We start from the raw sequence: 18231 nt of genomic DNA, 5'->3' as shown, positions 1-18231 counted from the left end.
GGGAATAGGGCCACATAGTACTTCTGCACACAATATAGAAATCTGACAAGTGTATTGTATTAGATCATGCTCCACCAACAAAAGAGATATGATAATTACCAAAACTAAACTCAAGTAATCACAAAGATTTAACAACAATAGAGAACATTTAGTCATTTAGCCTAAAGGCGCATTGTGTAATCTGAACTAAGTGGGACAATGCCCACCATAAAGTATTCTGAAAAGAACAGAGCTATGTCCATGTTGGGACTGTTGTTTTCTTGCCCTGGCTTTCCTACCTTGTTAAAGTGGGGATCGTCTGTGCTCAGCAGCTGGGGATTGGGTGGAGCACAGGGGCTTTGGAACAGGTCCAGGGTGCAGGGGAGAGAGGGGGGTTGGGGGTGCGGAAGGCAGGGGGAGTGCAGGATGGGGTCCCACTGTGCCCCAAAAATTACCCTAAAAGTTCCCCAAAATCATGCCTATAGCAGAGCACTCAAACCGGCTGAGTATACCCCAAAACGGTCCCTTTTTTCCCTGACCCAAGGTGCCCCAGGGGTGCCCAAAACCTGCCCCAATGTGGCCCTTTGTGTGCCACATGCCACTTGACAGGACATCAACACAGCCAGGTTCTCTGCTGAGGTTCTCTGTCCCAAAATATTACTGTTTCTCAATGTCCCAGTTCGCCTTATCTGTCTGCTATCAACTCTCCGTTGGGGCATCTTTTCACAGAAATTGTTTTAGTCCCATATGTCTTGAACACACAACTAAATAGACACAATATGTTATGTCTCCAGCAGAGAATAGTTCTCCAGCAGGGAATATGAGAGAAAAAAATTGTGGTCATACTGTTGCTTTGAACAATCCATCTCTTTTCAACAGGAGATGAGAGGAAGTGATAAACCATTTTGATAATCAGATAGTTTGGTTTCAGTAGGCCTACAGTACTTAAGATACAGATCATTCCTTGTATGTTTTCATCCTTCTATTTTACTTCATAGGGGTTCAACTTCAAGTCTTCAACATGAATGAGAGCTCTTAGGACTCAATTTACTAACAGTCACAAGGAATGAATGAGAATCCTCACTTACCCTGCATAGCGGTTGTTGTAGAGGTACGCATCAATGGGACATAGCACGTTACTGAGGATAATCACACAGCCCCAAAAGACTGAGCCGTGAACTGCGCATCTAAAGTCCACTGCCATCCTGAGCGTACATTAATAACGACAGAGGATAGCCCCACTTCCCGCCCTCGAAGATGATTTCTCTGCAGGCTTCGATCAACTTCGTACAGTATAAGAATAGAAACTGAGGGTTAAAAATAAGGATGGGCCGCTCGTCATCAGGTTTGCTGATGGAGTCTCATGGGTCGTTGGTGCGTTCTGCGCGCTGTCAATTGCACAGAAGTGCCGCGGAGGTGCGAAAATCGGTTAACTGGCAACGGGGAGTAATTTATCCACCTCTTTGAAGCCCTGGTGGGAATTATAAATCCCGTTCTTTTTTAAATGTGCAGGATCTGTGTCACGTGACCTGGTGTGTGTCAGAGAGGTTGGTAACAGGATCCCTGTCCCGTTTGGATATGGGTAGACGATGGGCTCGCACCGGATTACCGCGAATTAATACCGAAGCGAGGTATTTAAATCGATAGCATCGTTTACCGACACCGTGAACAGGACCATATGCCTCTTGCATAATAGAGTGACTGGCATAGAATAACTAACTCAAACAAAAAGTGACTATTGGGGACTTTGGATAAACTTTAGAGAACAGACTGTAGCCTACATTTTAGATATAAATTGTTCGTCAATTTTAGTATGCAACTATTTTGACAGCATGTATATCCTTTTGCTTGTTTATAACGCACACTTAAGGTGATAATCTCCATCTGTCCTCTCTATACTCTGTAAAACAAACATTTTTGGAAAATAAAAACGAATCCACTCTGTATGCTCAGTGTTTGTTGAGCTGCTGCACACTGAAATAGACCCTCATTTAGACTGTAGTCTCCAGAAGATTTATCAGATAAACCACATACAGATCTGTGGGGTTTCAATGATAGACTGGAATGGAATAATGGAATTGTCCCCAGCCCTGAGTTCAATAGAGGTGTGTGTCATTTAATCAGTCAACCAGTCAGTCAGTGTGTACCCCAGACTTTGGGTAATAGAAGCCAGACAGTAGAGATAACAGGGACGAGAACAGATGCAGTCTCCCCAAACTCTCTGATAGATCTAGAAATACTAAACTCAGCAAAAAAAGAAACGTCCCTTTTTCAGGACCCTGTCTTTCAAAGATAATTCGTACAAATTCAAATAACTTCACAGATCATCATGGGTGAAGGGTTTAAACACTGTTTCCCATGCTTGTTCAATGAACCATAAACAGTTAATGAACATGCACCTGTGGAACAGTCATTAAGACACTAACAGCTTACAGACGGTAGGCAATTAAGGTCATAGTTATGAAAACTTAGGACACAAAAGAGGCCTTTCTACTGAAAAACACCAAAAGAAAGATGCCCAGGGTCCCTGCTCATCTGCGTGAACGTGCCTTAGGTATGCTGCAAGGAGGTATGAGGACTGCAGATGTGGCCAGGGAAATAAATTGCAATGTCTGTACTGTGAGATGCCTAAGACAGCGCTACAGGGAGACAGGACGGACAGCTGATTGTCCTCACAGTGGCAGACCAGGTGTAACAACACCTGCACAGGATTGGTACATCCAAACATCTCACCTGCGGGACTGGTACAGGATGGCAACAACAACTGCCCGAGTTACACCAGGAACGCACAATCCCTCCATCAGTGCTCAGACTGTCCGCAATAGGCTGAGAGAGGCTGGACTGAGGGCTTGTAGTCCTGTTGTAAGGCAGGTCCTCAAAAGACATCACCGGAAACAACGTCGCCTATGGGCACAAACCCACCGTCACTGGACCAGACAGGACTGGCAAAAAGTGCTTTTCACTGACAAGTCGCGGTTTTGTCTCACCAGGGGTGATGGTCGATTCACGTTTATCGTCGAAGGAATGAGTGTTCCACCGAGGCCTGTACTCTGGAGTGGGATCGATTTGGAGGTGGAGGGTCCGTCATGGTCTTGGGTGGTGTGTCACAGCATCATCGGACTGAGCTTGTTGGAGGGATTGTGCGTTCCTGGTGTAACTCGGGCAGTTGTTGTTGCCATCCTGTACCTGTCCCGTAGGTGTGATGTTCTGATGTACCGATCCTGTGCAGGTGTTGTTACCCTCGACAACCACTGTGATTATTATTATTTGACCCTGTTTGCCACCAGAAATGTCTGGGAACTTGCAGGTGCCTTGGTGGAAGAGTGGGGTAACATCTCAGCAAGAACGGGCAAATCTGGTGCAGTCCATGAGGAGGAGATGCACTGCATTACTTAATGCCGCTGGTGGCCACACCAGATACTGCCTGTTACTTTTGATTTTGAGTTCAGGGACACATTATTCCATTTCTGTTAATCACATGTCTGTGGAACTTGTTCAGTTTATGTCTCAGTTGTTGAATCTTATGTTCATACAAATATTTACACATGTTTAGTTTGCTGAAAATAAACGCAGTTGACAGTGAGAGGAATTTTTTTTGTTGTTGCTGAGTTTAGATACTTGTGCATTCAATTCTACCACAAATTCACAGCTACCCATCAATTCTCCAGACAACCCAGTGAAGGTACAGTATATTGATAAAGTTCTGTCTGACCTGATGACTGGGGCATCCATCCCAACCTGCTGCTACTCCTTTGGCCTGTTTCCACCAGTAATCTATCACTGTGTGTATCGCTGTGTAGGCTAGGTGGCTCTCCCTGTTATTCCAGGCTTGGCGTGCCTTCGTTTGATCCTCTACTTATCACCCAGCGCTGTGATTAAACGTCTAAATCAACCGCCAGGCTTTTCCCTTTGTGATTGCATGGCAGCAGCACATATTTCGCATGCTTCCCTCCTATGTAAACACTGCGCCACCTGTTTTACACCCGTACACATTATTCCCCCAAAACAGACACAGACAGGAATGGTTCCCGCCCAGACAGTGAGCTGAATGAGTGAGCAGGAGAGAACCTTTGTGCATGTAGTAGAACAAGTACAGATGTATAATCTTAAATTGATCTCTCTGTTGCGGTGTATTTGAGGTTTAAAAAGGCTTCTGAAGTTTGTAATTTCCATTTTGAAATGTCACACTTCGATTCTCCCTTACGAAAACTATATCAATCCCTAAAAAAGAATACAATAACTATAATCCACATAATAATTCACATTTTCTGTTGCAGGATTATATTCCTGGTGTAGCAAACTGGCTCAAATGAAGATCCCACATCTGTATGGGCTCTCTACCAGAAGCATTTTCCTACTGTAATACTTATTTTGTGAGTGCATGGGTGGCAGAAGTTGGTGTCTGTATATATACATTTTAGTGTACTAGTAAATTCTCCTATGGTATCTGTAAATTATATTTGCATACAACTAAAATCTACTTCCACTACACAGCTGAAAAAAAAGTGATCCCACAAGAGACCGTTTGGAGATGATGCCCCTGCCATCTTCAAGGATTCACGGTCCCAAACTGGAACCAATTATCATGTGATCAATGGTGTGCTTGTTGTGAAATTGAATTGTTTTTCATACAATCATTCATAATTGGAAAGTCAGTCCATCTGACACCAATGTGAAGCGCTCTCTGCATTTCATCTGCATTTAATAGTCAATCTGCCAGCGGTCTATTTGAACAAAATCTGTCTGCCACATTCAGTGAGAAAAAGCACGTTCATGAGAAACAGAGTTCTAATTTTATCCTGCCAAAAGCACTGCATCTAAATGTCAAATGGTTCATTTGGACAGATATAAAAGGCAGATTGATGTTTATTATACTGAGGTCCATCAAAAACACATAAGTGAAATCGTCCTCCATTGGTGAATTTCACAGGCCCATTTAGTAGGCCAATATGGTCAATGCAGAGGGTGGTTGACATACCCATAGCCATTTATTAAAATAACATAAAACCCCCACTGAAGGTTTTTTGAGTACCTTGACAGCCACACATACTGTACAGTAGCATATTCATAAAACTCCTGCGTTACATATTAGTGTGTATATGTCATGTGCTGGGTTTGTGGGAGGACTAAAATATGTTGCGTATATGAAGACTGCATTGCTTGGTGGACTAAGCAGACTGGCAATAAAACTGAGCTGTGACTTTTGGAACATAGGAACACAGTGTTCCGGCATACAGTTTAGCTCTACCTGTGGTTTGTGGGATAGGTGGAGGACCCGTTCACTCTGGCTCTCACAGAGTCCGAGTCTATACTATCTGGTACGGTTAAAAATGGCACTGCTGGCACTGGGGGCCAGTAAATTAGTGTTTTCTCTCTCAGGCAAACAGTATGTTGTGAGTGGAAGCGAGGGTGTGAATGAGTTCTTTGATAAGTCTCTGTTGGCCTGGGGCTGTGGGCATGCGCTGTAGGCGGCCTCTGGTCAGACTGACTCTGCTATGCTCTGAAGGGAACATCTGGTCAGACTGACTCTGCCATGCTCTGAGGGTGACTGCAGTTCTTTATGTCCAACCCCCCTGTTGCTCTGCTAGGTCAGAGATGACATCTGAGCCGGACTGTGAGTGCACATCTACAACCTTTGACCTTTTAGGGGGAGGGTTTGGTGTGTGTGTGTGTGTGTGTGTGTGTGTGTGTGTGTGTGTGTGTGTGTGTGTGTGTGTGTGTGTGTGTGTGTGTGTGTGTGTGTGTGTGTGTGTGTGTGTGTGTGTGTGTGTGTGTGTGTGTGTGTGTGTGTGTGTGTGTGTGTGTGTGTGTGTGTGTGTGTGTGTGTGTGTGTGAGTGTGTGTGTGTGTGTGTGTGTGTGTGTGTGTGTGTGTGTGTGTGTGTGTGTGTGTGTGTGTGTGTGTGTGTGTGTGTGTGTGTGTGTGTGTGTGTGCGTGTGCGAGCAGGGATTGTGGATCTAGAGGGGGGGCCAGAAAAAAATCTGTCACGGTCATTATTGAAGGAGGAGTTCTTTTTTTTACTTAACCTTTATTTAACTAGTCAAGTCAGTTAAGAACAAATTCTTATTTAAAATGACTACCCCAGCCAAACCCAGACGACGCTGGGCCAGTTGTGCACCACCCTATGGGACTCCCAATCACAACCAAATGTGATACAGCCTGGATTCAAACCAGGGACTGTAGTGAAGCCTCTTGCACTGAGATGCAGTGCCTTTGACCGCTGTGCATCTCGGGAACCCTAGAAGCAAGTCACGCCTAAATGCAACGCAATCCAATATAAATTCAGCATTATCAAGCATTTCACACGTTATCCAGATACTGACTGTTAGCTCTTGGTGGTCTATAGCAGCTTCCCACCAGAATTGGCTTTAGGTGAGGCAGATGAACTTGTAGCCATATTACTTCAACAGTATTTAACGTGAGATCCTCTCTAAACTTTACAGGAATATGGTTCTATATATAACCGGCCACACCTCCACCTTTGGAATTTTTGTCTCTTCTGTAGATTTTATAACCATGTATTGGCATTATCTAAATGAGTGTCATAGATTGTCAGAATATGAATGCCATCTGTTACTAGCAAATTATTGATTTCATGAACCTTGTTTCTTAAGCTACATATGTTAATGTGGGCTATTTTTAGCACTTTTCTGGGATGCTTGATTGTTTTTATTTCTTTACTGGGAAGCTTGGCAGAGGTAGACATGCTCAGGTTATTTGTGTTGGTGCAGGGTGAGCTGCACACAGTGGACATCCTGCTAGGGCACACTGCCTCAGTGCTAACAATGTACAGTGCCTTCGGAAAGTATTCAGACCCCTTCACCTTTTCCAAATTTTTTTATTATACAATTGATTACATAAATAAAACCCCTCAGCAATCTACACACAATGCCCCATAATGACAAATCAAAAACAGATTTTTAGAAATGTTTGCAAAAACAGAAAAACCTTATTTAGATAAATATTCAGAACCGTTGCTATGAGACTTGAGATGGAGCTCAGGTTCATCCTGTTTCCATTGATCATCCTTGAGATGTTTCTACAACTTGATTGGAGTCCACCTGTGGTAAATTCAATTGATTGGACATGATTTGGAAAGGCACACACCTGTCTATATAAAGTCCCACAGTTGACAGTGCATGTCAGAGCAAAAACCAAGCCATGAGGTTGAAGGAATTGTCCACTGAGCTCTGAGACATGATTGTGTCGAGGCACAGATCTGGGGAAGGGTAACAAAAAAGGTCTGCAGCATTGAAGGTCCCCAAGAACACAGTGGCCTCCATCATTCTTAAATGGAAGAAGTTTGGAACCCCCAAGACTCTTCCTAGATTTGGCTGCCCGGCCAAACAGAGCAATTGGGGGAGAATGGCCTTGGTCAGGGAGAACTCGATGGTCACTGAGCTCCAGAGTTCCTCTGTGGAGATGGGAGAACCTTCCAGAAGGACAACCATCTCTGTAGCACTCCACCAATCAGGCCTTTATGGTAGTGGCCAAACGGAAGGCACTCCTCAGTAAAAGGCACATGACAGCCCGCTTGGAGTTTGCCAAAAGGCACCTAAAGACTCCCAGACCATGAGAAACAAGATTCTCTGGTCTGATGAAACCAAGATTGAACTCTTTGGCCTGAGTGCCAAGAGTCACGTCTGGAGGAAACCTGGCACCATCCCTACGGTGAAGCATGGTGGTGGCAGCATCATGCTGTGTGGGTGTCTTTCAGTGGCAGGGACTGGAAGACTAAGCTGGATCGAGGGAAAGATGAACGGCGCAAAATACAGAGAGATCCTTGATGAAAACCTGCTCCAGAGCGAGAGTTTACCTTCCAACAGGACAACGACCTAAGCACACAGCCAAGACAACGCAGGAGTAGCTTCGGGACAAGTCTCTGAATGTCCTTGAATGGCCCAGCCAGAGCCCAGAATTGAAGCCAATCTAATATCTCTGGAGAGACCTGAAAATAGCTGTGCAGCAATGCTCCCCATCGAACTTGACATAGCTTGAGGTGATCTACAGAGAAGAATGGGAGAAACTCCCCAAATACAGGTGTGCCAAGCTTGTAGTGTTATACCCAAGAAGACTCAAGGCTGTAATTGCTGACAAATGTGCTTCAACAAAGTACTGTGTAAGGGGTCTGAGTACTTATGTAAATGTGATGTTTCTGTTTTTTATTTGTAATAAATTATCAACATTTTCTAAAAACCCGTTTTGCTTTGTCATTATGGGGTATTTTCTGTAGATTGATGAGGGAAAAAACTATTTTAGAATAAGGCTGTAACTTAACAAAATGTGGAAAAAGTCAAGGGGTCTGAATACTTTCAGAAGGCACTGTAACTCTGGTTCACAGGCACATGATTACTGCATTCAATAGCTGTAGGATCAGCAGAGGCATTCAGGGCAGTACGAGCGACAAAAATTAGGTTACTTAAATTGTGTCTTCCAGCGCCCCTGGGATAATGTACATTTGCTAAGGCATTATGACAACTCAGCGACACAATGGTAGGGATTAAATGAGCTGAGCTTGGGTCATTCATAAGTAATTGTCTCAAATCAAATCAAATGTTATTTGTCACATGCATCGAATACAACAAGTGTAGACCTTACCGTGAAATGCTTACTTACAAGACCTTAACCAACAATGCAGTTCAAGAAATAGAGTTAAGAAAACATTTACTAAATAAACTAAGGTAAAAAAAAATACAAATTAAAAAAACTTACACAAGAAAATTACATAACAATAACCAGGGTATATACAGGGAGTACCGGTACCGTGTCAATGTGCAGGGGTACAGATTAATCAAGGTCATTTGTAAAGTGACTATGCATAGATAATGAACAGCGAGTAGCAGCAGTGTAAAAACAAAGGGGGGGGGAGCCTTTTGGTCCTAGACTTGGCCCTCCGGTACTGCTTGCTGTGTGGTAGCAAAGAGAACAGTCTATGACTTGGGTGACTGGAGTCTTTGACAATTTTTTGAGCCTTCCTCTGACACTGCCTAGTATATAGGTCCGGGATGTCAGGAAGCTTGGCCCTAGTGATGTACTGTGCCGTATGCATTACCTTCTGTAGCGCCTTACGGACAGATGCCGAGCTGTTGCCATACCAGGCGGTGTTACAATCGGTTAGGATGCTGTTGATGGTGCAGCTGTAGGACTTTTTGAGGATCTGGGGACCCATGCCAAATCTTTTCAATATCCTGAGGGGGAAAAGGTGCTGTCATGCCCTCTTCACAACTGTCTTGGTGTGTTTGGACCATGATAGTGCGTTGGTGATGTGGACACCAAGGAACTTGAAACTCGACCTGCTCCACTACAGCCCCGTTGATGTTAATGGGGACCTGTTCGGCCATCCTTTTCCTATAGTCCACGATCATCTCCTTTGTCTTGCTCACATTGTGGGAGAGATTGTTGTCCTGGCACCACACTGCCAGGTCTGTGACCTCCTCCCTATAGGCTGTTTCATCGTTGTCGGTGATCAGGCCTACCACTGTTGTTTCGTCAGCAAACTTAATCATGGTGTTGGAGTTGTGCTTGGCCACACAGTCGTGGGTGAACAGGGAGTACAGGAGGAGACTAAGCACGCACCCCTGAGGGGCCCCAGTGTTGAGGATCAGCGTGGCAGATGTGTTGTTGCCTACCCTTACCAGCTGGGGGCGGCCAGTCGGGAAGTCCAGTATCCAGTTGCAGAGGGAGGTGTTTAGTCCCAGGGTCCTTAGCTTAGTGATGAGCTTTGTGGGTACTATGGTGTTGAACGCTGAGCTGTAGTCAATGAACAGCATTCTCACATAGGTTTTCCTTTTGTCCAGGTGGGAAAAAAAACACAGACTTATAATGTCGTGGATCCCATCCTCCTTATAATACTAGCTTTGTTTCCAGAAGGTATCAACATTGTCAATAAATGTTATACTCACAGAGCTGCAATAGTCTCGTAGCCAGTTATGGAGGGCTAAATGTCTGCTGAACCATTCAATGCCACGATGTAGGGAGGGCAGAGGGCCAGATATTATAGGGCGTTTGTTGGTGTCGAGTAGTGACCCAAACAGTTCTTTAAAATCCATCTTCAGCTGTTCTGAGCTTCCCCACGTAATGCCATTGAATACCACATTAACCATGGTAAACTCAATTTCCTGATGCTGGTTTAAAATGTTTGGGAGCAGCTTATTGATGTCCTGTACTCTTGCTCCTGGATAGCACAACATTTTTTTTGCTCCAGGGACTGAGACATTTCTCACCATTGAACTGCCCAATACAATGGCCGGAGAAGGGAATAGAGAAATCTACCCATTCTTAGCCCTCACACAATTTGTTGAACCTTCCACAGGTCCACGAGAAGCAGGATAGTGTACGCCCAGAGAGAGGGAAAGGAGCCAAAACTCGACAACGAAGCATAGTTGGAGTTAGCACCGCCGTCACAGACACAGGCAGTCCCAGCAATGAAAGCGCAGGTAGATCAGGCACCAGTGCAGCGAAGCTGTTCCTTATGTCAATCTGCTCCAAACCTCTTGCAGTCACTCCCGTCCGCTTAGCAGCATGCCGCTGCTTTCGGTTTCCACGACTGGTGACATGGGACCAGCGCTGATTGGAACACTCTTCTTGCTCTTCTCCGTCTACTTCACTACAGGATGGAGGAGGAGAAGCAGATGGAGATGACTTCCTTGGCAGGAAAGTTCCAGGTAGCACAGGCCATTCTGATAGGGAAAGATGACAAGGCCGGGAAACATCCACTAGGCCCGAGCGGCGTCCTACCACAGTTGGCCTAGCTAAGCGGCTGTATTTAGATGCCCTTTTGAGGGCCTGGAATATTCTCTAGACATTAGGGACATCAGAGTTGATGGGAAACACACTAGACTAGATCCAGAGATTCACTCTGTGGTTAGTGAAGAGGTCCCACCCTGATGCTGGATATAGAGATGTAGGAGATAGGCCTACATAACACCAACACCTATGGGGAAAGATGACAGAGCTGCATTTGACAGAAAATGAACATCTGCCATCCACAGCCTTCCATCTGCACACACACAATTAAAGCTCTCTGTGAAGAAGACAACTGTTAATAGAAACCAGTGTGTCTGTTACTGGTGCTAAAAATATGAAAGGGCAGCATAAAAGACTGATGATAGTTTAAAAAAGTGTCAGATGCTGAACTCAAAGGCACCTCACGGTTCCTCCTCATGGCTGTTACCCACAACCACAGTCCCACGGTCTCGTATTGTGTGTGATTTAGAAACTTAATATGAGGTTAGTGAGTGGGATGTGTGAGTGAAGAGGTCTGTCTACGCTGACATTGGGATGATGAATACAAAAATAGTGGTTGTGGTTGAGGTTAGCTCGCCCAGGGTTGGTGTGATGTTGTCAAGAGCAACATGTTTAGAACTTCTACCACCATTCTGGGAATGATTCATCCTGCAATGGTAGCTATACCACACAACACCAAATACAGTGTGCTTGATTCCATTCGAGAACTAGCCAATGAAGTAGAAAGAATGGGGAATGCTACTGCCACTGCTTTGGAAGCATTAACTGCTGAACTCGTAGCTACACGTACCATGGTCTTACAAACTAGCAGTGGTGGAAAAAGTACCCAATTGTCATTCTTGAGTAAAAGTAAGATACGTTAATAGAAAATGACTCAAGTAAAAGTGAAAGTCACCCAGTAAAATACTAATTGAGTCAAGGTCTAAAAGTATGTAATTGCTAAAATATACTTAATAAGTATCAAAAGTAAAATGAAAAGTATAAATCATTTTGAATTCCTTATATTAAGCAAAGCAGACAGCCACATTTTCTAGTTTTTAGTTATTTATGGATAGCCAGGGGCACACTCCAACTCTCAGACATAATTTAGAAATGAAGCATGTGCTTACTGAGTTCACCAGATCAGAGGCAGTAGGGATGACCAGGGATGTTCTCTTGATAAGTGTGTGAATTAGATTATTTTCCTGTCCTGCTAAGCATTCAAAATGTAAGGAGTACTTTTGGGTGTCAGGGAAAATGAGTAAAAAGTACATAATTTTCTTTAGGTATGTAGTGAAGTAAAAGTAGTCAAAAATATGAATAGTAAATTAAAGTACAGATACCCCCCAAAAACGGATGGGGGGGGGGGGGGGTTGCTAAATGTTGTACTTACATTTCGGATTCCACCATTGGGGTTGCTCAGTCTGTTGCCACTATCAGACAGGTGGTAGCTACTGTAAACAAGCAGGATAACGAGAACGAGTGGGGTTGGGATCTATTTGCATGGGTGAAAACTAACCTGGGGAACATTGGATCTCTCGTGTTGCAAGGTTTCCTAGCCGTGGTTGGAGTCCTTGTGCTATCATTCTGCCTGTTCTCATGCCTGATGGCCTTGGTGAGGAGATAGTGGTCTGTTCTCATGCCTGATGACCTTGGTGAGGAGATTGTGTGAAACAGAAGTATCTCCTCCCCATCAGAAGTAAACTTTTATGACCTGACAGATCTCACCATTGGTTCACCCTTTATTGGGGATCCATTTTGTCCTATTGGAAATGATAGTGCCTACTGCCATTGTCACGTCCTGACCAGTGAAAAGGGTCATTTTGCCATAGTAGAATGGTCAGGGCGTGGCAGGGGGGTTGGTTTGTGTGTTTGGGGTTTGTTTGGTTCTAGGGGAATTTGTTGTGGTTTTCTATTTCTATGTTTCGTTTTCCATGTTTGGCCGAGTATGGTTTCCAATCAGAGGCAGGTGTCTTTCGTTGTCTCTGATTGGGAGCCATACTTAGGCAGCCTGTTTTCCTTTGGGTTTTGTGGGTGGTTGCTTTCTGTTTAGTTTGTTAGTATACATGACAGAACTGTTTGGCTGTCGTTTGTTTTTTCTTTGTGAAGTGTTTTCATTCAAAACAAAAGATGAGCACTCAACCCGCTGCGCCTTGGTTTGTTCACTACGACGCGTGTGACAGCCATCGAAATGACCACATCCCTATGAATCCCCCTTTTCCCCAGATTGTTATGATTGTTATGATTACCTTTTAGGAGTTCCATTCAGACCACCCCTTTCTGTGTAAAATGCCAATTTCCCAGAAACCAGAATGTTTTCAATTCAGTCTGACAAGAGCTCAGATATATAATGTATGGTGATGCCTATGGTTTTCATGGCATCAAAGGGGGAATTGTGGTGACAGAATTTGGGGTGAGCTGATGTAACTTCTCACGTGATATGTTCTGTGTTGGACTGTGACTGTCACAACTTCCGCCGAGGTCGGTCCCTCTCCTTGTTCGGACGGCGTTCGGCGGTCGACGTCACCGGTGTTCTAGCCATCGCTGATCCACCTTTCATTTTCCATTTGTTTTGTCTTGTTTTCCCGCACACCTGGTTTGCATTCTATCATTACTCGTCTTGCATATAACCCTCTGTTTCCCCCCATGTCTGTGTGTGGAATTGTTATGTGTAAATGTATGTGTACTCCAGGCTGGTTTGCGCCGGGTCATTGTAACCCGTGTGTGTTTAGTTTTCTGAGTGCCGTGTTTTGTTCTCCTTAATAAAGGGCTCCGTTTGCTACCCATTTCTGTTCTCCTGCGCCTGAATTCCCTGCAGCCAGTTACGCACTCCATTACAGAATTCCACACACAGACATGGGGGGAAACATAGTGTTATATGCAAGACGAGTAATGAGGGAATGCAAACCAGGTGTGCGGGAAAACAAGACAAAACAAATGGAAAATGAAAGGTGGATCGGCGATGGCTAGAAGACCGTTGACGTCGACCGCCGTACGCCGCCCGAACAAGGAGAGGGACCGACCTCGGCGGAAGTCGTGACAGTACCCCCCCCCCTTGACACCGGCCTCGGGGACGACCCGGAGGGCGAGGCGCAGGGCGATCCGGCCGGAGACGGTGGAACTCCCGCAGCATTGAAGGGTCCAACACGTCCTCCACTGGGACCCAGCACCTCTCCTCCGGTCCGTACCCCTCCCACTCCACGAGGTACTGAAGGCCCCTCGCCCGACGCCTCGAATCCAGTATGGAGCGAACGGAGTACACCAGGGCCCTCTCGTTGTCCAGAAGGTGGCGGAGGAACCGCACCTCAGACTCCTGGAGTGTGCCAGCCACCACCGGCCTGAGGAGAGACACATGGAACGAGGGGTTAATACGGTAATCGGGCGGAAGTCGTGACAGTGACGTTATGCCTTGCATAGACTCGTGTTATGTCTGTGCTCTAACACAAGGCCATTGTGTTCTGGAACTGTTGCTTGTATAAAATAACTGTTGTGTAACAATATGATTGTATTATTACCTCCCACTATATAAGAGACATAACATTTAGTCTGAGTTCTTCCCAGTGAAATCAGAGGTGGATCTCCCATGCAGCTGCTTGTATTAAAGATGTTTCTATTATATCATTAAATAGTCTCTCAATCTTTGGATCTAATTTTCCACAACAACAGGATTGGAACTTCCCACAGATGCTGTATTACACTGCAGGTGTAGGTGGGACACAAAACCATTTTGTATTTCTAATGTACACTTCCGCTGAAAAGTTTAGGGTCACTTAGAAATGTCCTTGTTTTTGAAAGAAAAGCACATTTTTTGTCCATTAAAATAACATCAAATTTATCAGAAATACAGTGTAAACATTGTTAATGTTGTAAATTACTATTGTAGCTTGAAACAGCAGTTTTTTTATGGAATATCTACATAGGCGTACAGAGGCCCATTATCAGCAACCATCACTTCTGTGTTCCAATGGCACTTTGTGTTAGCTAATTCAAGATTATCATTTTAAAAGGCTAATTGATCATTAGAAAACCCTTTTGCAATTATCTTAGCATAGCTGAAAACTGTTTTGCTGATTAACAAGCGTCCCACCCTAGTCAACAGCCAGTGGAATCGCGTGGCGCGAAATACAAATACCTCAAAAATGCTATAACTTCAATTTCTCAAACATATTACTATTTTACACCATTTTAAAGACAATACTCTCGTTAATCTAACCACATTGTCCGATTTCAAAAAGGCTTTACAGCGAAAGCAAAACATTAGATTATGTCAGGAGAGTACCCTGCCAAAAATAATCACACAGCCATTTTCAAAGCAAGCATATATGTCACAAAAACCAAAACCACAGCTAAATGCAGCACTAACCTTTGATGATCTTCATCAGATGACACTCCTAGGACATTATGTTATACAATACATGCATGTTTTGTTCACTCAAGTTCATATTTATATCAAAAACCAGCTTTTTACATTAGCATGTGATGTTCAGAACTAGCATACCCACCGCAAACTTCCGGTGAATTTACTAAATTACTCATGATAAACGTTCACAAAATACATAACAATTATTTTAAGAATTATAGATACAGAACTCCTTTATGCAATAGCAGTGTCAGATTTTAAAATAGCTTTTCGGCGAAAGCACATTTTGCAATATTCTGAGTACATAACCCGGCCATCACGGCTAGCTATTTTGACACCCACCAAGTTTGGGACAACCTAAACTCAGAATTACTATTAGAAAAATTGGATTACCTTTGCTGTTCTTCGTCAGAACGCACTCCCAGGACTTCTACTTCAACAACAAATGCTGTTTTGGTTCCAAATAATCCATAGTTATATTCAAATAGCTCCGTTTTGTTCGTGCGTTCAGGTCTCTATCCGAAGGGTGACGCGCAAGCGCATTTCGTGACAAAAAAATTCAAAATATTCCATTACCGTACTTAGAAGCATGTCAAATGCTGTTTAAAATCAATTTTTATGCTATTTTTCTCATAAAATAGCGATAATATTCCAACCGGGCAACGTTGTATTCATTCAAAGACTGAAAGAAAAAAATGGAGAATGCTCATGAACGCGCATCTCAGTGTCACTGTCCCCAGGCTGACCACTAACAAACAAAGCTGTTGTACTTTGCCCAGAGACAGCAGACACCCCATTCCACTTTCTGGCGGCTTTAGAGAGCCAATGGGAGCCTTAGAAAGTGTCACGTTACAGCACAGATGCTGTATTTTTGATAGAGATGCAACAGAAGGAAACAAATGGTCAGACAGGGCACTTCCTGTATGGAATCTTCTCAGGTTTTGGCCTGCCATATGAGTTATGTTATACTCACAGACACCATTCAAACAGTTTTAGAAATGTTACAGTGTTTTCTTTCCAAATCTACTAAGTATATGCATATTCTAGTTTCTGGGCAGGAGTAGTAACCAGATTAAATCGGGTACGTTTTTTATCCGGCCGTGCAAATACTGCCCCCTAGCCCCAACAGGTTTTAAAGAAGCATTACAACTTGCCTTCTTTAGACTAGTTGAGTATCTGGAGCATCAGCATTTGTGGGTTCGATTACAGGCTCCAAATGGCCAGAAACAAAGCACTTTCTCCTGAAACTCGTCAGTCTATTCTTGTTCTGAGAAATGAAGGCTATTCCATGTGAGAAATTTCCAAGAAACTGAAGATATCGTACAACGCTGTGTACTACTCCCTTCACAGAACAGCGCAAACTGGCTCTAACCAGAACAGAAAGAGGAGTGGGAGGCCCGGTGCACAACTGAGCAAGAGGACCAGTACATTAGATTGTCTAGTTTGAGAAACAGATGCCTCAGAAGTCCTCAACTGGCGGCTTCATCAAATAGTACTCGCAAAACACCAGTCTCAACGTCAACAGTGTAGAGGCCACTCCGGGATGCTGGCCTTCTAGGCAGAGTTCCTCTGTCCGGTGTCTGTGTTCTTTTCCCATCTTAATCTTTTATTTTGGCCAGTCTGAGACATTGGCCAGTCTGAGACATGGATTTTTCTTTGTAACTCTGCCTAGAAGGCCAGCATCCTAGAGTCGTCTCTTCACTGTTGACGTTGAGACTGGTGTTTTGCGCATACTATTTAATGAAGTTGCCAGCTGAGGACTTGTGAGGCTAATCTACGTTTTTTTAAATGAAAAACTAACTAGATTAGCTAACACAACGTGCCATTAGAACACAGGAGTGATGGTTGCTGATAACGGGCCTTTGTAAGCCTATGTAGATATTCCATAAAAATTCTGCAGTTTCCAGCTACAATAGTCATTTACAACATTAACAATGTCTACACTGTATTTCTGATCAATTTTATGTTATTTTAATGGACAAAAAAATGTGCTTTTCTTTCAAAAACAAGGACATTTCTAAGTGACCCCAAACTTTTGAATGGTAGTGTATATTATAAAGCTGTAGCACCCTCTTTGAGTCAAAAATGTGGTGTTGCTATCCTTTCAAAGGTACTTCGATATAATTGAAATCTTGAGTTTTTTCTGTCGGTCTTTATTCATTTGATGTTTCTAAAGTATTATATATCCTCAACCTTTTAGAGTCCTCTCAGAGAACTTCTGTATGTTACGGTGGGTAATTCCTTTAACAACCCACATGTTTGTCCTGATCTGAAGGTGTGATTAGTCTGATAAATGGGTATCAGGTTACAGATCCGAGGCCAATCTAAGTGATGTGTGATGGAGGTCTGTTGTGCTTGGCCCAAAACGTATTGAGTGTGAATGGTATAAGGGGCATCATATCTTCAGTGCCACTAATGGCACTTTCTGGCAATAGCAAGTCACCAGCAGCACCAATACATGATTAATACTCTAGATGCTAACTAGAGTGCAAAGTCATGGGCAATGAACTGCCTGGATTCTGCAATTGACCTGCATTGGCATTCATATAAATCTCAATCTGTCACCAGTGCCCTGTGGATGCCCTTCAGACCCTAATATGTTAGTACAGGCCTGGGTTAGATATCAGTGAATGTAGTCAAATTGAGAATCATATGCCCTCTCACATACAGGCCCGCACCTGAAGAAAAGGGTGGCGAGTCCTTTTGTTGTTCAAGCCCTGGTACTGACCACTACCTTATGGTTGACCCAGTGACCATGCAATGACAATTATATTATCATTGTCATTGCAATAACTTCAATGACACTATGAGTTCTTCTTGCCATGTCATGATGAGAAGGCACTAAATTTACTAAAATAGCAGTTGCTTCCTTTGGTGGTAGAACAAATATAGTATAATCTTTGGACATTGTAAATTGGTCATATAGACCAGGGTTGGTTGATCAGATGAATCAGGTTAGTTACAACTGGGGTTGGAATGGAAACCTACAGGAGGGTAGCTCTCCAGGAACAGGGTTGGAGAGCCCTGATATAGACTGTGCTTGACTTGGACTGAAATTGGTTCCAGTACTCATTTTGGGTGCTGGTAGTAATTCCATTTAGGCGCTGTAGCTCCACAATACTTTTGAACTAATATTCTATAAGAGGAACAGGAGCTCAAGCAGTAGAA

At 43.8% G+C, this 18231-nt stretch overlaps 1 protein-coding gene across 1 annotated transcript in view; it reads right to left on the bottom strand.

Moving 5' to 3' along the window:
- LOC106590408 (carboxypeptidase A6) overlaps positions 1–1533 on the bottom strand; it is a 57003-nt gene extending 55470 nt beyond the window's left edge. The window contains exon 1 of the mRNA XM_014181399.2: positions 1068–1533. Within this exon, the coding sequence (XP_014036874.1) occupies positions 1068–1183 (116 nt within the window). The 5' untranslated portion in view covers positions 1184–1533. The remainder of the gene's footprint in view (positions 1–1067) is intronic.
- Positions 1534–18231: the final 16698 nt, after the last annotated feature.

Source organism: Salmo salar, chromosome ssa29 (genome assembly GCF_905237065.1).
Source record: "Salmo salar chromosome ssa29, Ssal_v3.1, whole genome shotgun sequence".
Lineage (NCBI taxonomy): Eukaryota > Metazoa > Chordata > Actinopteri > Salmoniformes > Salmonidae > Salmo > Salmo salar.
Note: the sequence above shows the minus strand (reverse complement) of the source record. Positions and strands in the feature narration are given on the sequence as shown.